Genomic DNA, 24,645 nt, shown 5'->3' with positions numbered 1-24,645 from the left:
GGCCTGCGAGGCAAGGAGGCTCTGTTCCAACCTGCCCCAGCCAGACAGTGCACCCAGCAGCTGTACTCCTGCTGTCAAAGAGGTCTGGGCAGGGAGTGGGGGAAGGGAGCCACCCCTTTGCCTCACGGGCCCAGCCCACTTCCCCGCAATATCCTAGCTGGGGGGGACACAAGGCAAGGGGGGCTTCTTCCCATCCCCCACCTAGGCCTCTTGACAGCGGCAACACAGAGCTGCAAGCTGCTTTGGCTGGAGCTGGGGAGTGGGGTGGATTGGAGTCCCCTTGTGGACCCAGCTCCTGACCCAACAGGCGAAAGTCTGTTTCGTTGGGGATGGGAGTCTGACTCATGGCACTTTGTATGAAGTGCTAGGAATTAGAGCAGGCCCCCTAAAGGACTGTAGGCACCCTTTCATCTGAAGTGTCCTCTAGCCTCTATCAGCTGCTAACAGCTCCATGTACACACACACAACTGGGGATCAAGCTGATACAGAGGAATGAGCAGATACATGCCTTTCCCCTGCTTTTTTTCACAGTAGATGAGGAAGCAGCAGAAGATTACAGGATTCCTTTAGTATTTTGAGAGGGGGGGGGTGGGTTTAAGGCAAGATACAGTAGTTCTAGGTTTGGGGAGTGCTAGTAGAGCAGTCCTGTATGGAAGTCTGCACCAATATATGCAAATTATCTGAAGTTTTTGAACTACTGCAAAACATCACTTCAAAGAAAAGTCATCTTTTTACTAAAACAAAATATACTAATCTTCATTTTGCAAACAAGACCACTGTAGTAACAGCCCCATAAGAATCAACAGTGATAAGGATGTCTTGTTATTGTGAACTTTGACTCTTTTCTTAATCTGCAAATAGTGGTTCTAATCATAAGAATGATTCTGTGGTAAAGCCATTGTAGGGTTCTATGTTTATCATTCCTCAGGGATGCAGACAAAACAAGTGCAATAAAATCAAACCCTGAGCTAGTTTGATGGCAACCACATTGCATTATAACACATGAGATCAAAGATAAGATTTAGGTGCCTACAACTGGGTGATCTGCAAAAACAGAATAGGCTGTACTTTGCCATATGCAATTATTTAGAGCTCCCAGTTAGTTTGAGTAGGAAGTGCCATATAACACTAGGATATGACCTACCATACACAACCGCCTACTCCTCAAAACCCAAAATTGCTTCAAAAAGCTGAGTCAGTATTTTATGGGATAGTGTTAAAAATTCAGGTGATTTTTTTTTTTTTAAATTAACTCATTCTTTTTGTTATCTCCTGAAGTCACTATAATAGATGTAATAGACAAAAAATAAAAGAAAAAGTGTTTGTTCCATGAATCTGACAGAAGCTTGTGCTTTACTGCTTTCTATGCTTTATTCGATAGAATTCAGAAAATTTCCATTTATCAATGTTGATGTTCATATAAAATTAGTAGAGAAATGAAATCTGGGGTCCTTTGTTTCCCAAGACAGTTGCTGTTTTTCAGAAGCTGTATGCTCTTGTTCTGTTCCCCTGTCCATTTCCCTAAAAGGACTGAAAAAGAATCCTGGTCGAAAGGCTGGAATGTGCTATATTCAGTCTTGGAATGGTGCTAAAATGTACCGTTTGTTCAAAAACCTAGTGACAGTTCTCTGGTTGGTTATTTTAAAACTAGGACAGCTAGAAACAAATGTATTTTTAATCTGTGTTAAGTGTCTTAGACATTGTTACAAGTAACATTTGTTTTTAACCCTAGCAGTTGCTAGGTATGGACCTTGAAATCAGATCGCACTAATAATTGTCCCTCCCTCCCCCCTTTTTCCCATTTGAATTCTAATATTAGTGGCTACTATAACAAAACTGATATTAGAGTTGATATCCTGATTCTATTGATCTAGCTAAACCCACTTACAAAATATTGACACAGGATCAGAGTGTTAACATTACAAAATAAACAAGATAATTGCAGCAGATCCTGCAGTGTTGAAGGGAACACCCTGAAAGGATGGATTCTGCAGCAGTTGTGCGCAGAGGCAGCACAAGGACAAACTCCTTAGCTCATGTTATGCAATTTCCTTTACCACACATCCTCTTCTTCGTCCCCAACTTGTGTTTCCCAAGTGTGACAGCTGCCTTCTTGGCCAATGTGCTGCAGTTGCTTAAGATGAAGACAGTAATGGTTGTCCTTGTGTAGCTGTAGATATGCCACAGTGATTAAGCATACCAACCTCCTGAGCAGTGTGTGTTTGTTTTCAGTGCAGTTGCACATGAATTTCAGGCCTAACTTGATTTTGGTTGGTGAAGGGTTTGACTCCTGATCTGTCATTGTTGCTTTTTTTCTGTGGATGGATGTCACCTGCTGAAATTATTTTTTCCATACTTTCAACCTCTCACTAGTTCCATAAAACAAGTGAAAAAGTGCCTGTGCCCAGTAGTCTGGATCAAAGATATCTCTCCAGCACATCCCCACCAAATGGAAGATGATAGCTCCCAATGCTTTTCATCTAGGTCAAGCAGCAGTTCTCTGCCTACCCCAGATACGTTATCTGTCTCCTGGCACGCTAATCAGTTGCCACAGTCAGCTGGAACTAATTGGTGAATGCTTAGCCCTAAAGCAGTTTTACTATATTGTGAGCAATAGGAACAGGATTGTCAAAATTGACAATCTGGCATGATATCTGAACAGACACAGGGGTATTCAGTCAAAGATCCTGGGGAAAGAAGCATAATAGCTGTGGAAGTGGTATACTACATGCCAGTTTCTAAAACAAATTACTGACAGAGTGAAAATCTGTGCTTATAGAGGCTGTGCATTTATAGGACCTTAAATTTGCTTTGAAGATTTTTGGTATCGGAGAACTATAGTATAAATGATGACTGCAAGGCTGCAGTGATCATTGGTAGAATGGGGCAGTGGCATTATCATTTTTCCCATATCCAAAACATTTGCTAAAATTTGTAACCAAGCTGCAACTGATTAAAGAGACAGATGATTCCAATTTGCAGTAGTACTACACTTTTTTGTGCTATTTCTGGGACAGGTGGTAAATACAGTAAGGACATTTAGTCTAATGCAGTGGGCACCAACCACAAATTAGCCCTGTGTCCTCCCTGGATGCCACCACTCTGATCTCCTTCCTCTATCCAACCTGCTGCTCTGTTTTTTACGTTTTGCTCTGCCTGATCTCCAGCTCTGCCTTCTGCTTCCTGCCTTGTCTGCTCTCCTGGCCCCTCCCTTCCAATTTGCTGGTGCCTGCACAGCGGTTCTCTGTGCCACATGTGGCACTCATGCCACAGTTTGGCCATCACCCAAGATCTAAAGCACTGGAGAACAAAAGGGTTTCTAATAAAAAATCCAAAGCTGCTGCACAGAATAGTTCCCTATGTACAGTAGAATTTTCCTAAAAAGCAGTTCATCTCCCATAATTATATTATGGAAATGTACAACTATGGAACTATTGAAAGAACTAGTAGTAACTGAATAGGAAATAAAGAGAATTGTGGGATAAGATTTAATACTTTAATTTTTTAAACTTTTGACAAAGCTGCCATATCTTCAGCATAAACTTGGAATGTGTGTAAATACAGTTAAGAGTCCCAAACAACCTTGCCTCCACCCTCATATCCTCCACAGGCCCTATATGCTCAGAAATCAAGGTAGATCCTTGTTTTAAGAAGGATTGTATCTAAATAACTTGTCAGTCCCTACAGTGTGTTATAATCTTTGTGGTAAAGACTGAAAGTGCCTTTCTGTTATCTTTTGCTTCTTGCCTTTTTATATGATAGGTACATCAGTTACTTCAAGAAGGGCGACTAGAATTCGTAATTGGAGGTCAGGTGATGCATGATGAAGCTGTGACACACATTGATGACCAAATTTTACAGTTAACAGGTATAGGGATTTGGTGTTTAACTCTTAGTTTGCATTGTTATAAGTTTATTTTAGGTTCTTTTTTTCCCCAAATTACCCTATATTTCCTTGATCTTTAAGAAATAACAACTTTTCTGTAAAATTAGTAAGTGTTTGATAATGCAAATTCACCATGAAAGTCTTTACTTTCAAAAGAAAATCTGCAATGTGCACAAGGTTACTGTCATTAGCTCATCAAGTATAAGGTCTTTTACAACATGTTATAACATGGGTCTCAGGTGCCTGAGAACAGCCTTGGAGTGAAAAGTAATATATGAAATGTATAAAAAATGCATGCAGAAAAGTTTGAAGACTTTCAGGCCAGAAGGGAGGCATTATGGCCTTGGTTCTAACCTTATACATAGTGAGTAATGCCCTGTAGGATCATGGACTGCAGGGAAAGAGTGTGAATGAAGAGTGGCCATTCCTCAAGGATATGATCCTCCATGCACAGAAGTTGTCCATACCTGTACACAAAAAAGGTGGCACAAGGGCCAGGAGGCAATCTTGGCTTAGTAGGGAAGTTGCAGATCATCTGAAAAAGAAGAGGAAGGCTTACCAATAATGGAAGCTAGGAATAGGCCCCAAGGAGAATCACATAAGATTGGCCCACACCTGCAGGGGCAGATTAGAAAAGCAGAGGCGGTGACCGAATTCAAGTTAGCAACCAAAATCAAGGACAATAAGAAGTCCTTCTGTAGGTGTGTAGGTACCTGGAGGAAAACCAGTGGAAACGTGGGACCACTGCGCAATGCATCTGGACATCTGATCACTGACACCAAGGAGAAAACTGAACTCCTGAACAAGTACTTTGCATCTGTCTTCCACCAGTCTAAGAGTGATAGCCTGCCGAATGCAAATATGACACAGAACAGTCACAATAGGGATGATCATCTACCAACAGTCAATGTAGAACTGGTGAAAGAACAGCTAGAGAGGCTGGATATCTATAAGTCAGCAGGACCAAATGAACTCCATCCAAGAGTGCTGAATGAATTAGCCAGTTATTGCAGGACTGCTGCCAAACCTCTCTGAGAATTCATGGCACTCAGGAGAGGTCCCAGAAGACTGGAAGAGGGCCAGTGTTGTGCTCATCTTCAAGAACGGGAGGAGAGAGGACCCAGGGAAACTACAAGCCGGTCAACCTGACCTCAGTCCTAGAAAAAAATTCTCGAAAAATTTCTCAAGGAGTCTATATGCAGTAAGCTAGTAGAAAGCAAAATTCTGTATCCAGCATGGTTTTCTCGTGGGTAGGTCATGTCTGACTAACCTCATCTCCTTCTATGACCAGGTTACTCACCGCCTGGATAAGGGAGATGAGGTCGATGTCATTTACTCAGACTTTAGGAAGGCCTTTGACTTGGTGTCCCATGAGGCTGTCAAGATCAAACTAGAGGACTATGGGCTCGACAATTCAATGGTCAGATGAGTAGGAAACTGGCTCCAGGGTCAGACCCAGAGAGTACTGATAGACGGGTTTGTGTTGACCTGGTGGAAGGTAGCCAGTGGAGTCCCCCAGGGTGCAATCCTTGGACCAGTATTTTTCAACATCTACATCAACGATCTGAATGTGGGGGTGAAAAGCACACTGGCAAAGTTCGCAGATGACCCTAAGCTTTGGGGAAATGCAGCCACGCATCAGGGTAGACTGGATAATCCAGGCAGACCTAGACAGATTAGTTATAAATGGGTGGACCAGAACCAGATGCTGTTTAACATTGAGAAGTATAAAGTGTTCCATCTGGGGAGGAAAAATCTGCAACAGACTTACAGGCTCAGTGGTGCTACTCTAGCTAGCACCGTGTCTGGAAGGGACCTGGGGTCCTAATAAACCATAAAATGAATATGAGCCACCACTGTGATGCTCTGTTAGCAGAGCAAACAGTATGCTGGCGTGCATCAACCGATGCATCTCAAGCAAAACTAAGAAGTTATATTCCCACTCTACTCAGCACTGGTGAGGCCACAGCTGGAGTATTGCGTTCAGTTCTGGGCGCTGCACTTCAGGAAGGATGTGGAGACGCTTGAGAGAGTCCAGAGAAGAGCCACTTGTATGATTACAGGCCTGAAGAGCAAGCCGTACAAGGAAAGGCTGACAGATATGGGACTGTCCAGCCTAGAAAAGAGAAGACTTTGAGGGGATTTGGTGGCAGCTTACAAATATGTCAGGAGAGCATTGGGGGCTAGGGGAACAACTATTCACCAAAGTGCCCCAGGGGAAAACCAGGCACAATGGTCACAAACTCCTAGAAGAAGGTTTCAGATTGGATATAAGGAAAAACTTCTTCATGGTTCATGTGACCAGATTCTGGAATAGACTCCCAGCAGGGGTGGTGCAGGCACCTACTCTGGAGATCTTCAGAAAGAGACTGGACATGCACCTTGTTGGGATTATTTGATCCCAGCAGTCTTTCCTGCACAGAACAGGGGGCTGGACCTGATGATGTCATGAGGTCCCTTCCAGCCCTAAACATCTGTGAATAACAGGCCAGGGCTATCCAGCTTCTTAGAGGCCATGGGCTGCATGCCGTAAGGGCCACTCCATGTGGACCACAGGAGCCCCACGCTACACAGTGCACGGGGTCCCCTGCCGTATATCCACCCTGCCACCATGCTGTCTTCCTCACATTCCCCTTGCTGCGTGACCCCCCTTCTGCATGGACTTCTCTGCTCTATGCCCTCCTTCCCCTACATGGTCTCCCCGCACTTTCCCTGCATGCTGTCGCCCACTCCCTTCATTGTGTGGGCTCCCCCACACCCTCTCCTGCTGCCATATGGGCTCCCCATGCTCTCCCCACCCCATGGACTTCCCTGCATGCCCCCTCACTTCTGCACTGGGCTTTTCTGTGCTCCTGGGCCATGTGGGCTTCCCTGCACCTCCCTCCCCCCACTACCACTGTGTGGTCTCCCCTGCACTAACCTGGCATTTGTCACCTCAGCCTTCCGCCGTCATACAAGCTCCCCTGCCTCATGAGACCACCTGGATTTCAGAGCTCTCTGGTCCTTAGGGACAAGGATGGGAAGTACAAGCCGTAGGAGAAACGGAAAGTCTGGACGCTGTGTTGGCTGCAGCAGCCAGAGCAGTGCGGGGAGTGTGGGGGCTGCAGTTTAACCCTTCATGGAATTCATGTGGTCCATAGGCCACCATTTGAACAGCCCTAACAGCCAGTCAAAACAATTGTATATCTCCTTGGTGTACCATGATCAAGGCATGCAAGTAGCTTTGGCCAACTGCACAAAAGAATGATGCGCAAGCCACCTTTGACTTTGCAGCCTGAATAACCAGCCTGAAAAACTTCATTTACAACTGGGTAACTGGGTGCAGCCTTTGGCACAAGTACAGGACTCAAAATCATGTGTCCAGAGCTGTAGTTAGACACCGCAGCTTGGTTACAAATTTTATCAAATGCTTTGGATATTGGAAAAACTGAACAGTGGCTTAAGAGTTACACTAGTTGTCTTCATCTCATAGTTTTGTTTTCTATACGTGAATAACTTTTTTAAAGGAAGTACAAGATTGGTAATAAATGAAAATAAACCAAACACATAGACTTTTATTTAAAAAAAACCTGAAAATAACAGAACCCTACAATATCACAGGTCCTCTCCTAAATGCTGTGTCTTTCACTCTTTGCTCCCATGAATAAAACTAAACCAAAGATGGATCCCCATGTTGCCTGCTGATTTTTTTTTGTCTTGACATGAGAGAGTGTTTTGATCGTTGGGGTCTGCATATCAAGTGCTGTCTTGTCTGCCTAGCAAATTGTCTCAGAAGTCTCGCTCACACTGTAGTATTGTTTCTGTAGTTAGCTTACCTTAAAGAGAAAATTGTAAAGACTACATACACCCTGAAATGTGGTTCAGACTCAGTCAAAGAGAATTACACTGAAGCCATTTACTACCACTATTTGCAAAGCAGGAATCATAAAACTTAGGAAGGCTGAAATAAAAAATAATGCCCTAAAGTGTCTATTAAAGGAATCATGATCTGCAAGTCCAAAATGGAGTATATCCTCAGTTATATAGAAATGCTTATAATGGCAATTCCAAATTAGAAACTATAAAATTATGATGCTTGCAAAAAGGATCCCAAATTATCATACTCACAGATATTTATTCTACCATCTTGATATTTTAAAACTTTATTTAGAGGTCACTCTGTGTGAATATGGGCCATAATTTAGGGTTTTTGTGTTTACATAACTGAGAAAAAATACTAAAAGCAAAACTAATATGAATTAGTTATTACATTTTTTGGAATTAATTCCAGTGAAAACAGTTTGGGTGTGTTATGATTGAAAGGAGGAATTGTATGACAAGGGCATGTTTTATTGTATGGATCTAAAACCTGAAGTGTCTTGTTTTCCTTTTGCTATGTGTTGAAATTTCCTGAGAACAGTTTGCATCTGTTCATCCATAAACCTATCTTGTTGCCTTTATTTAGACTTAGCCTGAACCTTCATATGAACTTTATCTGTTGCACAGCCATGTCTCATTGCCTGTCTCTAAGCGTACCACGTCTTCATTTTTAACATGAAAATGTAATAACAATTAATTGCAGTAGACACAGCAAAATTACTGTTATGAACAAGCGATTTTTCTCTCTGAATATTTTTTTACTTTTAGATTCCACTGTGCTTAACTGTAATGCCATATGCCAATTAAACTTGTAAAGGGAGCACATTTATTACTAATACAATCAAATTCTGCTTTGCAGAGGGTCATGGATTTTTGTATGAAACCTTTGGAATAAGGCCTCAGTTTTCATGGCATGTAGATCCCTTTGGAGCTTCTGCTACTACACCGACTGTTTTTGCTCTGGCTGGTTTTAACACCCACGTCATCTCTCGCATAGACTATGATCTGAAGGACAAAATGCAGAAAACCAAGGTAAAAATACCCCAGATGGCAAAATCAGTACATGCAATTCCTCTTTTAGTGGTTTTACAGTTTTTAGCTTCTGACTTTATTATATGTCTGAGCTTAATGCTGGGGAAAAAAAGATTCTTCTTCTCCAGAAAACCACACTGTTTCTTCTGTATGGTAAAAGGAATACACTAAGACTCTGTCCTCTTATATTGATAAAGGCTTCCTGATATGTGTTCTAGGACAGAGGTATTTAGTCTAATTGTAAAAGTATACAATAAAATGTAGACTGTAGAGCAAGCCATAAGTATAGTTCCCTTCATATTGCAGCTTAGGAGTTGAATGTGAAGTAGAGTATAAACAGAGATGACCATGTAGGCCTCTAGTGTAAGATAGTCTTTATTTTTAATTTGTTTTTAGGATTATAGTGTGAATCAAATTTTCTGACAGTTAATTAGATGTATTTGTGTTTGTAAAATTGAGCAACAGTTATTCCTGGAAAAACAGGTGGGAGCTAAGCAAGCATCCCACAGACTTTAGCCCTTCTGTTATAGTCTTTCCATATCTTGAGTGAAAACTCTGAGAGAGAGCAAATTTCTGGCTTTTAATTTTTAGGTTGCATTCTCCTTTAGCTATCCATGATGAGACTCTCTACAGCTCAGGTGAGCACAGGCTTAAGTGACAGAAGAGCCTTGCCCAATTATTTGGGCTTTCGGTAAAAGTTATATGAACCATAAGTGAAATCCTGGTCTCCCTTGAGGAGCTGGTAAGGCTCCCATTGACTCCATGGGAGCCATCATTGATTCCCTTTCTCTGTTGATGATTTATGATTAATCAGTTTGCTTATTTGTTTTTTCTAAAGACCTTTTTGAAGATTGAGAAACCATTCCCACTTTTAGTTTTTCAGGGGCTGGTCCAAATGCCATCTAAATCAGTACAAAGGTTCCCACAGATTATATTGATCTAAGTTAGTCCCTAGGAGCCCAGGTCTGCCAAGACTTACAGATGCCTAGTTTTTGCCAAAGCTGATAGGGATTGCGTCCACGTAAAAGAGAGCAGAATAAAGCTTTGAACTGTGCATGCATATGCAGGTTTGGTTTCTTACAATGTTTTGTAGTATTTCTTTTTGTCTTTTCTAGAAGCTTCAGTTTGTGTGGAGAAGTTCTCCCTCCTTATCTGAAAATCAGGAGATCTTCACTCATGTTATGGATGAGTTCAGCTATTGTACCCCATCACAACTGCCCTTTTCAAACAGGTTTGAAGCTTTTAAACCCTGAGCAAGCATTGGTTATTTTGCTTCAGTAGCATCAAATCTTAGGCATTTAGGCAATATGAAATGTATGGTTATCTGCTAGATCTATTTAACGTAAAAGACTTGCACTTAATGGGTGCTTTTGGTTCCAGGTGCTTGGTAAATGCAAAGGGTGGCTGGACTCATTGGGCTCAATGCTGTAATATGCTAAGGGCCAAAACAAGTTCTGTCCGCCACAAGGTGAGGGCGCACAGCACCTCAAACGTTTGAGGCCTAATTCTTTCCTCACCGTAAAACAGAGGGTCAGTAAAAGGCTTGAAAAAGCCTTTCCACCACAGCAGGATTAATACTTCCACCACTGACACCTCCATCTATTTAGTTTCTCCTACCTGCCTCCCTTTTCCCAAGAAAAGGTTAATAAAGAATATAAGTGGTGTGAAATAAAAACAATTAACCAACTCAAATAGAAAAATACTGTAAGTAAAGGGTGAGGGGAGCCTGAAAAGGGAAAGTGTTAGAAACTCCATGAAATCCACCAAAGGCTTCACTATAGTTCATTCATTTTACACAAAAGATACTCAGCTGTCACCCCAGTGAGCTATAGTATAAAATTATGACAGACTGTAATCCCTGTCCATCAAGAAGTGGTATCTGCTGTGGAAACATTTGAAAATCCTTAGTAGGACTGAAACCTACAATTCATTGCATGGTTTGGATTATTTAAGAAATAATGTAGTTATAAATCAGGGTCCAGCAACCTTTTTATAAGCCACAGGCCAGAAAAACCCAGCTCTGTTCCAACTTGGTCTGGGTGGTTTCAGCAGTGCATCAGCAGTGGGGAGCTTTCCCTGCATCTAGTCTGGGGCAGGCAGCTGGGAACTGTACTGCCCCGCTTCCCCCAGTCCTTTGCTTCCTGGTGCAGCTCCCAGCCAGTGGGAGAGCTGCACTGAGACTAGGCAGCTGCAAATGGCATCATGCTGGCCACTGCTTTCCCTCCCTTCCTCTCATTCTTCTTCTCCCCCTCTCTGGCTGCAGCATGGACACAGCTGGAAGCTGCTTGGTCCCATGCCACAGCTTGGAGGAATTGTGGGGAAAAGCAGCAGCAAGATGGATAAAGTTTGCAGATGCTTGGATGGGTAAAGTTTGCAAATGTTTCTACCCATGGGCTAGAAGCTGCATCCAGGGAGTGGTGATCAGAGGGAAATGGCAGTGGCATGGGTGCAGCTCCCAGCTGCCTGGCCCTGGTATGGGAGTTGGAAAGCCCCACCACTGCTGACATGGAAGTGTAACCTGTGTCAAGCCAGAGCTGGGAGGGTGGGGAGCAGCAACAGAACAGGAAAAGCCCTCCAGCTCTGCCGGTTGGATCCAGTGGACTGGATCCAGCTCATGAGCACTATGTTGCCAACCTGTTTTAAGTGAAAGGCAGGGAGGACTTCAGGCTGCTATAAAGCAGGCCAAATATAATTATTCTCAGACAGCATAAGATTTTTCATGTCTAACCATGAGTGATCACCCAGAAAACCAGATGTAAAAGAAATTAAGAACTAAGAACGTATGTCATCAGGATTTGCGTTGCTGAACCCCCAAGTACCAACAGATTTAGACCTTAGAATGCTTCCATCCATAATTTTCCAATGTGTCCATCTTTGCAGTGAATTGCCTTCTTTTTCTATTTAGATCAGGATTTTATTGGAATGGAATTGCAGTTTTCCCAGATCCACCAAAAGATGGTGTTTATCCAAACATGAGTCTTCCTGTTACTGATACCAGCATTCACCTTTATGCACAAACCATGGTGGCAAACATTAAGAACAGGGCAGCATGGTTCCGAACTAATGATGTCCTGTGGCCATGGGTGAGTGTATCGTTTAGTTTATCCCTAATTATGGCAGTAGGAGGATATTTTTGTTTAAGCGGTCACTAAGTGTGGGATTGGAATTTTTCGTCATGTTCTGACACACAAATTCTTCATATTCCATGTTAATTTAGAAATCAGGTTCCCCAAGTAATTAATGTAATCCTATTGCAAAATATGTACCTGAATAGCAGATCTTTTCTCTTACCCTCATTTAGATTATAAATTCTTCAACACAGGGGCTAGTTATTCTAAACCTATACAGTATCTAGTGCAGCAGTGCACTAATCTTAATTATGCAGAATTTATCACATAAATGCATAGTCCTAGTTGTGAATACATAATTTCAATATCCTTTACAAGTTGAACCATTAGAAAAAATGCCTTTCCCAACATTTGCAGAAAGGTCTCTTTTTTGAACCCTGAACTTCTTAGTCAAAGTTAGGGACTCTTTCTTGGCCACCTTTACTGGAATGTCTGTCACTCCAAAGAAAAAAAATATTTCTTGCAATTTCTGGATTCCTGATTTATCTCTATGCAGCTTTTTCCCACTGTTATCTGCTCAGATCATACGTGCACCAACCCAATGTATACAAAGCTGTCTTGGGGAGAAGAAGAAGTTTTGAACTGAATGAATGAATAGACTGTAGTCCTGAGACTACTGCTTTGTCAAGGCCATATATAGGGTAGTTACAATAGCAAGAATATACAGTACATGAACCTCAAATATGCCCATTCATGTTGTCTGCTTTTTCTGTTGCATTCATGGTCCTTAGTCTGCCAGAGAACCTAATCTTATTTTCAGTCTGTTTTTTAATTCAGTTAACCATATCCTACTGGAAGAAATTGTCAAACAAATGGCCAAATCCTAAATAGCCAAAACTGCTGCAGCAGGTAAAGCATCTGTGATTCATTCTGCCCATGAGTCAGGCTCCCTTTCTCATATATATATAATATGAGAGAGAGAGCCTGGCTCATATATATTTGAGAGAGAGAGAGAATGTGTGTGTGTGTGTATATGTACGTATAGAGAGAGAGATCTATATAGATATATATTTCCTGTTTCTTATAACCTGGGATGTTTTTCCCAGCAGTGCACTTAGGGTTGGGGTGCCTGTGTTGAGTTGTGGCACCCCAAACCTAACACTGTGGGCACTGACAGACGTTAAAAAGAAAAAAAACCATGGTCTACCAGAAGAGGCAGCATATCAATTCAACCTGACACTACAGCATCTGTATAGCTCACGTGCTTCAGTGGGGCTTTTTGGGGCTTTTATCTATTTGCCGTTTCTGGGCATATGGTGGTCTTAGCACAGGGGCACACCGAGTTTAAAATAAAGCACCATTTTGTGATGCGGGGGTGGGGAGGGCAGTTTACATCTGTAAGCAGCCTTAGCAAAGTAATGACAAAGCACAGCATGCCCTCCTGCTGATTTGTGTACTACAAAATGGCATCCAACTGTATTTAGTAGTACTCCTTAATTACTTCCACTCATGATTTTAGACATGTTTAGCGCTGATGGACACAGAGCCTACCTCCATGACCATGCTTTCCTCCTTTAGAGGTTAAGAACTTTATTGCAAAAACATTGCTAAGTAGCTTTTATGTGGAAGTTAAAAAATGACTAGAAGTGACCTAGTTGTTTTATTCTCTAAATTTCAGGGCTGTGACAAACAATTCTTTAATGCATCAGTTCAATACACCAACATGGATCCATTACTAGATTATATTAATAAGCATGCTGATGAATTTGGAGTGACTGTCCAGTATGCCACTGTTAATGATTACTTCCAGGCAGTGCATAGCAGAAACTTCACATGGGACATTATAAATGATCAAGACTTTCTTCCATATTCAACAGGTACATTACAATATGTTATTTTATATGTTCTGTGTGCTTTCTCTCATCTGCATATATATTTATGGTTTTATATTTATGGCATGGACTTTAATTTACTTCTCACCTTTAGAAATTCACAACAATTCAACACTTGTGAAAGCCCCATGTCTAAAAACTTTTGTTGAAGAGAAAAAAGACATTGGGAAACATTTCTGAGTAATAGTATAATAGGTCATTAGAGCTTTCTTTTTGTTTTTTGGGGGTTTTTTGTTGTCTCAGTAGCAGAATCGGTGAAACCTATAACTTTCACTTCAGGGTTGTAACAAAAAGAAAGCTGCACCAAGCGGAAGGGAGTTAGGGTATTTCTCTGAAGCAGTAGGAACTAGGGCATGAGACCACATAGAGTTCTAAGGAAAACTTCAGGCGTTCTTCCATGTGACACTGTTTCTGTAGTTTGTATGTTGCTGTGCGAGTATCAGTGGGCCTGCGTACACATGCTTATTAAAGCATTTTGGAGTTTCTTGTTCTCAGGCATGCATCTGCATGTGCTTGCAGGATTGCAGCATGTTGAACTGGGGCAGAGCAGCCCTGGCCAACAGGGGAAGCGGGGGGTCAGCCTGCTAGCCCAGGGTTGCCTCAGTTCAACGTGCTGCAGCAGGGCTGGCTAGTGCACAAGGCTGCTTCAGTGCAGGGCTAGCCAGCAGGCAGCCCCCTCACTGAAATACCCTCTTGCCCCAGCCAGCTGGGACAGCATCTGCATGTACACTGCTGCAGAGTTTTTTACTCCACAACAGGATAGTACTTGTAAATACAGAGTAAATTACTTTACCCAGCCTAATAGGGACACACATGTAGACACTGAGACTTTTACTGTGCAGCTAATTAGTCTACTGTGCAGTAAACGCCTCATATAGACGTGCCCAGTAAAGATGCACCTGAGGAAGGGGTAGGTTTGAGGATGTGCTGTTGTTGTCCTGATCTGGAACCTGATTGGTGTACTAGTCAGACTCCCTGAAGATAATAAGTCAGAGATTTGAGAAAATAGTGAGCAAGCCTGCAGAGTTTAGAACATCCGGTCAAGGTTAAGTGGGAGAAGTGTTAGTGGTGGATGAAAGACTGATACAAAGCAGCAGGTCAGAACTGTTTCTTATTAATTTAGATTAGAGCCAGGGTGTCACCTGGCTCCTGGAGCTGGAAATCTGACAGTAGACAAGTGGTGGCAGTGTTAGGTCTTGCCGTTTGTCTCACCACCAAATTTCTGGCTCCATGGGCCTCATCCTGAGTGTAGTCATGTCATCTGGCCTGTGGGGCTGCTTACAGGCTGGCAGTTTGAGTCTGCAGTGTGATGTAGCAAATGCACTTTTTAGCTGTATCAAAGGAGTATAAGGTGCAAGACATAGGAGGTGATAGTGCCTCTACTCAGCACTAGTTAGGCTGATCTAGAGTATTGCGTGCAGCTTTGGACTCCACATTTTAAAAAGGACATGGAGGAGTTTGAGGGTCCAAGTGCAAGCTGCAGAAATGATAAAGGGCTTGGAAAGTAATCCGTAGGAATAGAGGTTGAAGGAAATAGTCATGTTTAGCTTATAGAAAAGGCACTTAGGAGGGGACATAATAGCAGCCTTCAAATATCAGAAGGGTTGCCATAAAGAAGAGGGAGAAAACCTTTTCTTCCTTGCTGCAGAGAAGAGAATGTGAACCAATGTCTTGGAATTGCAGCAAAGTAGCTTTAGATTATATACCAGGAAAAACATATTCACTGTGTGAACAGTGAGGCAATAGAATAGACTGCCTAGGGAAGTTGTGGACTCTCCAGCATTCTTCAGGATGTTCAGGAAGAGGTTGGATAAGCATTGGTTGGGGATGATCTAGGAGTAGCTATGCCTGCTTTCTGTTATGAGTATTTCCCATGCTTCTGGGCTTTGCTGGTTGCCACGCATGGCTGGGAAGGAATTTTTTCCCCTTCTGCTCCTACATGGGTCTGGGGGGAGCCTTCCTCAGAGCCTTTGGATGTTGGCTGTAGCCAAAGATGGGGATTTTTCCAGGTGTGCTCCTGCTGGGACTAAATGCTCCATCTGGGACTAAAATGCAGAGGTGCTTTTCTCAGAGTCAGGTGGGTTGCCATGCTTGGAGTCGGGACAGAATTTTGCCTTGTGGTCAGACTGGTACAGATTGGGGGCGGGATTTTGCCTTTGTCTGTAGCAGGGTGGGGAGGCATGGCCCTCTTCCTTGCCTCTCTAGCATATTTTAAATAGCCCTTACAGTAACAATGCAGGGACTAGCTGCCATTGTTTCCTATGGCAGGTTAGGGTGTTATGCCTTGTAGTTGTGTGACAGGGTTGACTGTGTAGTTTTAGTACTAGGTTAGGCAAAGATTTGTATGGGGTGGTTTGAATAGGGATGATCCTGCCTCAGATATGGGATTGGATTTAGAGGTCCACTTTTGCATAATTGTGTGAGATGTAATGGTAGGATGAGCAGTAGCTGCTGCAACTCCAGGAGCCACAGCAGTTGATAGGATTAACCTGGAATGCTATGCACTTATTCCATAAAATGTCCATCTTGTACATACAGTTCTTTAGACTGGAAGAGGAAATGTCTTCTCAATTACTGTGAATTACCTATTCTGCAGTTATTTAAATTCTAAAGCTCATTGCAAAATATATCCCGTATGTAGATAATACCTTATCTAATGTACCTCTGACATTTTTTCTTAACAAATCCTCTTTAACTGCGCTATATATGGTGCTCTTCAGGTTGTCAGAGTATTGCTGAGAGCTCAAAGCATCTCGGGTGCAGGAATACAATATTTCTAATGGAGAAGACAATATCTAACTTCTGAGTTCTCCAAGTTGTAAATGTGCTTCAAGGTGCCTACACAACTTTCCCCAGGAAAATATTCTTTCATTTGGATGCAAATATAGCTACTCTGAGGGATGGTGCCAATAGCTTTGCTAATGTTTCTGATGTAAATGTAACTGCAGCTGCTGCTTTTTACAGTGGATAGATACGTAAGAATATTATGGACCAAATTTAGCTTGCTTCTGTGCGTCTGTTAACCTTTTTTTAAATCAATGAATAAAGGAATCATTGCTTCCTGTGAATCATTATATAGACTGATCCTCATGTGCTTCCATCACGTCATATATAGCAGCTCACTAATACACGTATTGTCAATCCTCACCACTTGTGTCCTGTCATATTCTGGTATTTGCACATTTTACCTGCCTATGTCATTCAGTGTACTGTGCATGCTGTAATTTATTGTCATCAGTTATCTGTGACATGGTAGTGTAATTCCTGTCCCAATGGGTTTATTATGCCTCCCTTGTTCAGTATATATCTAGCTCACTTTCTTCTGTTGCAGATTCTGGCTTTTACTTCTTATGATTAATATTCTATATACTGTTCATGTCATAGTATGTCATTGAGTCACTTAGTGGGCCAAGTGTCAGTTCTGATGCATGTTTTAGAAAATTAGATTTGATTCCCAGATAAGTCTCTTCTTTTTCTAATCTAGATCTGCTTAGTTTTCCACATCTGTCTCTTGGTGTGTGCAAAAACTGGTCATACCTGCTCTGCATGGATCCTACAGACCCCATCACAATTCCCAAAACAATAAGAATTGTTCCTCAACCAAAATTTTTGGTGTGTGACTCATGACTTCTACTTCAGCCATGACAATGTGTCATTGTTGTTGTATGTAGGCAGTTTGCAAAGCACTTCAGGATCATTTTACAGTTGTTTTTTGAACACTTAAAGTTATTCATGACCAATAATACACTAGTTCAGGAGTTAAAGCATGCACAATCAGTGAAAGGTTTGGGAGATTAAAAAACTCCCCAAAAACCCACTTTTTTTTCTTGGTTATGTACCAAATGAAGTACTAAACTGCATAAGCACTAACACATCACTGAAATGGTCCCCTCTGACCACTTGAGGGCATCTTTTGATATATTTTGTACTGTTATAACCATCCTGACCATGGAAGGGCCCCTCACTCGTTCCACTCCATTTGAGGTAATTAATTCTTATTTTGTTTGCCTGACTAAGCGAGAGAATATGGTTGGTTCATAACACAATTACTGGAAATTATAAAGCAATTATTTTATTGAGTAAATATACAGTGCTTCAAGGCTAATCCAGAATTCATCTTGTACAGTTTCAGAGGAACATAATTTTAGCAAGCAGAGGTCTCCCCCCCACCCCCCCAAAAAATTGTTCAAATTGGCATTTGTCTGTTTACAATCCACCATTGCAGGTGCTGTTCCACTTGATGCTTCATGTTCTTTCCCTCCCTTTGCTTTTTGTTGGAATAGGCAAGAAGTTTTATAGCATAGTGGTCAGAAATGAAGCAGGAAACGACTGAAATGTTTTAGTACTTCATGGTGTGCCCTGTCTCTGGAACTCCCTGCAGAACCATTTCAAGCTTGGACGGGGTTTTATACTTCCCGCAGCACGCTGAAGGGAATTGCACGGAGAGCAAGTTCACTTCTCTATGCTGGAGAGTCATTTTTCACGCAGTATGTTCAGACATACTCAGCAGGCTCTGTTTGCAAATTTTGGGCCTTAGAGCAGCTTCGCAGTCTCAGATGGGCGGTCTCGGAGGTAAAATTACACTTTGTTGTCAGAAACAATATCACGCTTTTATCCAGAGGTAGCTCCCCCTCCTCACTTCCCGCCCCTGTAGTTAAAGACCATGATTCCTATGTTAGAATCAAGTCTTATAAATATTGGCCTGGGATGGGAAGTGGAGCTCCTAATTTTGTAGGCATAACTAACACTTGTACTTCATTGGTGGTATAATTAGAAGTACCTGATTGGGCCCTCAGATCAAGATGTCTGGATGTATCATATGTATGGGGTATATTGACTGGCTGGTGGGGGAGCTGCACTCCCCAACGAAAAAGAAATAAAGCCCCAAGGGTTAGTCCCTTTAAGGCCCTTCTGTCGGGGCTAATTGTTTTGTCCACAACCTGGTCACAAAACGAAAGTATATCATCAAAACAGAAACATTGAGTGATCATCTGAACTGGGTCAGCCAGAAGGCTAGAGAGACCTCCTGTCTGCATCACTTTCCTTATATCTGTCTTCAGGGGCCATATGTCCAGTCAGGACTTGTTAACCCTTTACAGACAGTAGTGCCTCATTATAGGATGTAATCAAATATGGAGGGAAGATTAAGACAGGAAATTTGGAACGTTAGTAAAGGTCCGTGATGGAGGAAAATACTGTTTCCTTGTGGAATTGCACTTTTTCTACCAGATCACTAAATCTCTTTGTAAGCAATTATAGTCATCTTTCAATATTATAAAAGACATATATTAAATACATCTTGGCTTTGATAGCTATCTTGTTTCATGTATTACTAATTTGGTGTGGAAAAAATTAAAATCCGTGGATACAGTTGTTAATATATTTTTCTTCCCTTTTTTTAATAGATCACATGTAGAGATTATTTATAGCAATTGAAATGAAGACCAGACATGAGTATCCATTATAACTTTTAAATCCTTTTTGATGTAAGGTTCAACACCATGATGGTATAACAGGCACAGAGTCCCCCAAGGTGAAAGACATGTATGTGAATAACTTGATGAATGGAATGATTAATGTAAAGAAGCTTATGGCTTCCATAATCTTTGACATGCACAGTGCTGAGAAGAATGGACAACTCTATTCTTACATTGCTGGTAAAGATGCAGGAAAACAAGGTATTTCTAAGAAACTCTTTCTAGCCTGTTTATATATATAAAATATGAAGGGTGATGAATTCTCCTGCTTAGATGGAGATGCGAAAGTTTTATCATCGTTAGTCACACTTTGGAACAGGCACATGGCCAAGCGAGACTCATCAGATTTCAAGCAAACTCAAAGAGATAGGTGAGCTGGGAAGTTTCAAGCGCCCAAAATGAAAGATCGTGATAGGGGCATCTATCCCCTCTGATAGTCCATATGAGCTCTACCTAGGGAAGGTGTGCTTGGAAGAAGGGCAGTAAGAGTGAAGAGGCAGGTTAAGAGACCCAGGGAAATGGCTAGAAGACATGGTAATGCCAGAGCCAGTGCCACAGCCTCTGCTTGCACCTGTGAGGTTTCTGTCCAGGCAGGACCGCTCACCATCGAGGCTTCCATCCAGGTCCAGGTTTGGCGCTGTGGAGACTGCGGCTTGCAGGTTTTTTCCAGTGAAGGCCAGGCTGGGGAGTGTCTGTGGTGTGAGCGGTGCCTCCTGGTGGTGTCTCAGGGAACAGGCAAAAGAGCTACAAGAGGAGGTTGTGCAGTCCCGAAGCATCCTCTGCTATGAGGAGTTAATTGATTTGATGCTGGAAGTGACTGGGACTGCAGAGGAAGAACTTCCAGCAGAAGCGCTAGAGAAGGGAGAGGACATGGACTCACAGGACAGTGGAAGCTGGAAGCTTGTGACATCTGGCAGCAAGAAGAGATCTTCATCTCTACCTACAGTTCATCTGGAGAATTGTTATGGAGCCCTAGGAACAGAGTGAGGAGCAGGTGGAGGAGGACAGGACAGCACTCCCCAAGGTGGGAAGGATCAAGATAAGTGCCACCAAAAAGAAGCAATGGGTGGTGGTGGTTGGAGACTCCCTTCTGTGGAGGATTGTCGGATCCATTTGCCGATCTGACCTTTTGTCTTGGGAAGTCTGCTGCTTGCCCGGATCCAAGATGTCACAGATGTATTACTGAGACTCACCTGGCCCTCTTACTACTACCCCATGCTGATCATTCATGTGGGTACCAATAATACTGCCAGGGGAGAGCCTGAGCAAATCAAAAGTGACTACAGCGCTCCTGGTGCAAGGGTGAAGGGGACAGGGGTCAGGTTGTGTTCTCTTCGATCCTTCTGGTAAAGGGAAAGAGCCTGACAGGAGCGGGTACATCCTGCAGATCAATGCCTGGCTGCACAGGTGGTGTCACCAGCTGGACTTTGACATCTTTGGCCACGGAATGATGTTCCAAGAAGGATTGCTGGGAAGAGATGAGATCCACTTGACAAAGAGAGGGAAGAGCATCTTCACAGATAGGGTCACTAACCTAGTGAGGAGAGCCTTAAACTAGGTTCACTGGGGTATGGAGACCAAAGCCCTGACATAAGTGGGGAAGTGGGTGATCTGGAGGAAGAGCAAGCAGGAGGGGGCAGCAGGGGAGGTGTTCTCATTCTTCCTGAGAAATCAGGGTAATCAACTAGTTACCTCAGGTGCCTGTACATGAATGCACGGCACCTGGGAAACAGGAAGAACTGGAATTTCTTGGACCATCACAGAACTAGGACGTGATTGGAATAATGGAGACTTGGTGGGAGCTTGCATGACTGGAGCACTGTCATGGATGGGTACAAACTGTTCAGGACGGACAGGCAGGGGAGAAGAGGAGGAGGAATTGTACTTTATATAAAAGAGCGGTATGATTGCTCAGATCTCCAGTATGAAACTGGAGGTAGGCATGTTGAAAGTTTCTGGGTTAGAGTTAGAGGAGAGAGCAACAAGGGTGATATCGTGGTGGGTGTCAGCTATAGACCACCAGACCAGGAGGAAGTGAAAGATGAGGCCTTCTTCAAACAGCTAGCGGAAGTTTCCTGATCACCGGCCCTGTTTCTCATGAGAGACTTCAGTCACCCTGACATCTGCTGGGAGGGCAACACAGTAGTGCACAAGCAATCCAGGAAGTTTTTTGGAGAGTGCTGGGGACAACTTCCTGGTGCAAGTGTTGGAGAGGCCAACTAGGGGCCATGCTCTCCCTGACCTGCTGCTCACAAACAGGGAAGAATTGGTGGGGAATGTAGCAGTGGATAGCAAATTGGGCAGCAGCGACCACAGGACGATTGAGTTCAGGAAGGAAGGACAGAGGAAAGGAAGGATGGAGAGCAGCAGAATAAGGACCCTGGACTTCAGAAAAGTAGACTTTGAGTAATTCAGGGAACTCATGGGCAAAATCCCCTTGGAAGCCAGAATGAGGGAAAGAGGAGTCTAGGAGAGCTGGGTGTACTTTAAGTAAGTCTTACTGCAAGTGCAGCAACAAACCATCCTGATATGCAGAAAGACTAGCAGGTATGGCAAAAGACCAGCTTGGCTTAGAAGGGAACTATTCAGTAAACTAAATCACAAAAAGGAAGCCTATAAGAAGTGGAAACTTGGACAAACAGGGAGGAGTATAAGAGTATTCGTCCCAGGCATGAAGGGATGAAGTCAGGAAGACCAACGCACTATTGGAATTGCAGCTGAGAAGTGATGTGAAGAGTAACAAGAAGGTTTTCTACAAGTATGTCAGTAACAAGAGGAAGATCAGAGAAAGTGTGGGTCCCTTACTGAATGGTGGAGGCAACCTTGTGGTAGAGGATGCAGAAAAGCAACCAGACTACTGCACCTGGCAGCACAGTTTGGGGAAGAAGTGAGAAGCCAACAGTGGTGAAAGAACAGGTTAGGGACTATTTAGAAAAGCTGGACATATTCAAGTCCAGCTGGATGGGATGCACCCAAGGGTGCCAAGGGAGTTGGCTGATGTGATTGCAAAGCCATTGGCTATCATCTTTGAAAACTAATGGTGATCAGGAGAGGTCCTGGATTATTGGAATATGGCAAACATAGTTTTTAAGAAACATATTTAAGAAACAGAAGGAGGAGGACCCAGGGAACTACAGATCAGTCAGCCTCACCTTAGTCCCTGGAAAAATCATGGAGCAGATCCTCAAGGAATCTATTTCTAAGCACTTGGAGGAGAAGAAGGTGATTAAGAACAGTCAGCATGCCTGACCAACCCAATTGCCTTTTGTGATGAGTTGACTGGCTCTGTGGATGCAGGGAGACCAGTGAATGTGGTATACCTTGATTTTAGCAGGCTTTTTGATACGGTCTTCCACAACATTCTTGTAGGCAAGCTAAAGAAGCATGGCCTGGACGAATGGACTTCAAGGGGAATAGAAAGGTGGATAGAAAACCCTCTAAGCATTGGGCTGAGAGGGTAACAATCAATGGCTCCATGTCTAGCTGGCAGCTGGTATCAGGTGGAGTGCCCCAGGGGTCAGTCCTGGTGCCGGTTTTGTTTAATGTCTTCATCAGTGATCCGGAAGATGGCATGTAGTGCACCCTCATCAAATTTGCAGATGACACCAAGTTGTGGGAGTAGTAAGTATGCTGGAGAGTCGGGCTAGGGTTCAAAATGACCTAGGTAAACTGGAGGATTAAGCCAAAAAGAATCTCATGATGTTCAACAAGGACAAGTGCAAGGTCCCACACTTAAAGACAGAAGAATTCCATGTACTGCTATAGGCTGGGGGCTGACTGACTGAGCAGCAGCTCCGCAGAAAAGGACCTGGGGGTTACAGTGGACAATAAGATGAATATAAGCCAGCAGTGTTCCCTTGTTACCAAGAAGGCTAATGGCATACTGGGCTGCATTGGTAAGTGTGTTGCCAGTAGGTCAAGGGAAGTGATTATTCCCCTCTACTCAGCACTGTTGAGGTCACATCTGGAGTACTATGTTCAATTTTGGACCCTCCACTACAGAAATGATGTGAACAAATTGGAGGGTCCAGCAGAGGGCAACAAAGATGGTGAGGAGCTTAGAGCACATGACTTATAGGGAGAGGCTGAGGAAACTGGGCTTATTTAGTCTAGAGAAGAGAAGACTGAGAGGGGATTTAATCACAGCTTTCAGCTACCTGATGATGGGTTCAAAAGAGGGTGAAGCTAGACTGTTGTCAGTGGCGACAGATTCACAGAAGTTTTGGGCTGGAAGAGACCTCATGAGATCATCAAGTCCAGCCCCCCCTGCTCTGGGCAGGAAAGATTGCTGGGGTCAGACAGAACAAGGAGCAATAGTCTCAAGTTGCAACAAAGGAAGTTTAGGTTAGATATGAGGAAGAATTTTCCCCCTGGGAGGGTAGTAAAGCACTGGAACGGGTTACCCAGAGAGGTTGTGGACTCTCCCTCCTTGGAGGTTTTTAAGACCCAGCTCGACAAAGCTTTGACTGGGATGATCTAGTTGGGGATGGTCTTGCTTTGAGGAGGGGGTTGGACTAGATGACCTCCTGAGGTCCCTTCCAGTGTGGATTTCAAGACTGGGTGCTTAAATAACAATTTTAGCCAGATAACAGTCCAATATATGCAGTAGTGAGTGAACTTCAGCAGAGATTTTTCTTATCATTTATTGCCAGGATATATAAGATCTCATCTAAGTTTCCTAGAAATCTGTTTATTCCAGAGAGAATATAGAGTTCCTTTAATAATTTTTATGGGAAAAGCACCTTTATTTTGGAGACCCTCCTTTTTTCTTGAATGAAACTCATGACTGGACAGTAGGAATCCAAATTACTGGGTAGAAGCTTGCACATTGTTTATGGGATAATGAATCAGGATCTTCTATGTATGATAGTAAGTGGTGGAGGATTTGTATCATCAGTGTAGCATGTTGAAAATTCCATTCAGTTCATGTATGTTTTTCTAGACAGTAGTTCTGCCCATGTAGTTTATACATAGAAAACAAATAATTTTATACAGTATTTTAAAAATAAGTCTTCAGTTTAACTGCAGTACTTTTCTCTGGGGGTATATTTTTATATTGAAGCCTTGTAAAATGATTTCAATATATAGCTTGCTTTTCAAGAGAGAATCATTCCACACTTTTAACAAATCACTTTTTAAATCTATAACTGTGTATCCCCATTGGTTGTCTTATATTGTCTTTATGTTTATCTTGTGTATCTGTGGAAAGGTACAAGAAACATTGAACAATATATTTTTGTCTATAATCCACTGGCATGGAACATCACTACTTTTGTCACTATTCCTGTGAGCTACTCTGCAGTTAGTGTGTATGATGACCTGGGACATTCTGTACCAGCACAGGTATTACACAGTCGTGTTAATACTATTGCATTTCTGTTTGTAATGTGCAGAACAGTTAGTCCTTGTGGATTCCCTTTCTCAAGAGTTCC

The 24,645-nt window shown here is 42.8% G+C and overlaps 1 protein-coding gene across 2 annotated transcripts in view; it reads left to right on the top strand.

The window, feature by feature from the left end:
- Positions 1–24,645, top strand: part of MAN2B2 (mannosidase alpha class 2B member 2) — a 43,446-nt gene that overhangs the window by 4,610 nt on the left and 14,191 nt on the right. For both annotated transcript variants that reach the window (XM_006258907.4, XM_059721559.1), the window contains exons 3-10: positions 3,763–3,868; positions 8,604–8,776; positions 9,892–10,007; positions 11,682–11,859; positions 13,523–13,721; positions 18,118–18,308; positions 19,228–19,414; positions 24,423–24,556. In XM_006258907.4, the coding sequence (XP_006258969.2) occupies positions 3,763–3,868; positions 8,604–8,776; positions 9,892–10,007; positions 11,682–11,859; positions 13,523–13,721; positions 18,118–18,308; positions 19,228–19,414; positions 24,423–24,556 (1,284 nt within the window). The remainder of the gene's footprint in view (positions 1–3,762; positions 3,869–8,603; positions 8,777–9,891; positions 10,008–11,681; positions 11,860–13,522; positions 13,722–18,117; positions 18,309–19,227; positions 19,415–24,422; positions 24,557–24,645) is intronic.

This window comes from Alligator mississippiensis, chromosome 2, assembly GCF_030867095.1.
Source record: "Alligator mississippiensis isolate rAllMis1 chromosome 2, rAllMis1, whole genome shotgun sequence".
In the NCBI taxonomy this organism is placed as follows: domain Eukaryota; kingdom Metazoa; phylum Chordata; order Crocodylia; family Alligatoridae; genus Alligator; species Alligator mississippiensis.
This window is presented reverse-complemented; position numbering and strand designations above follow the sequence as displayed.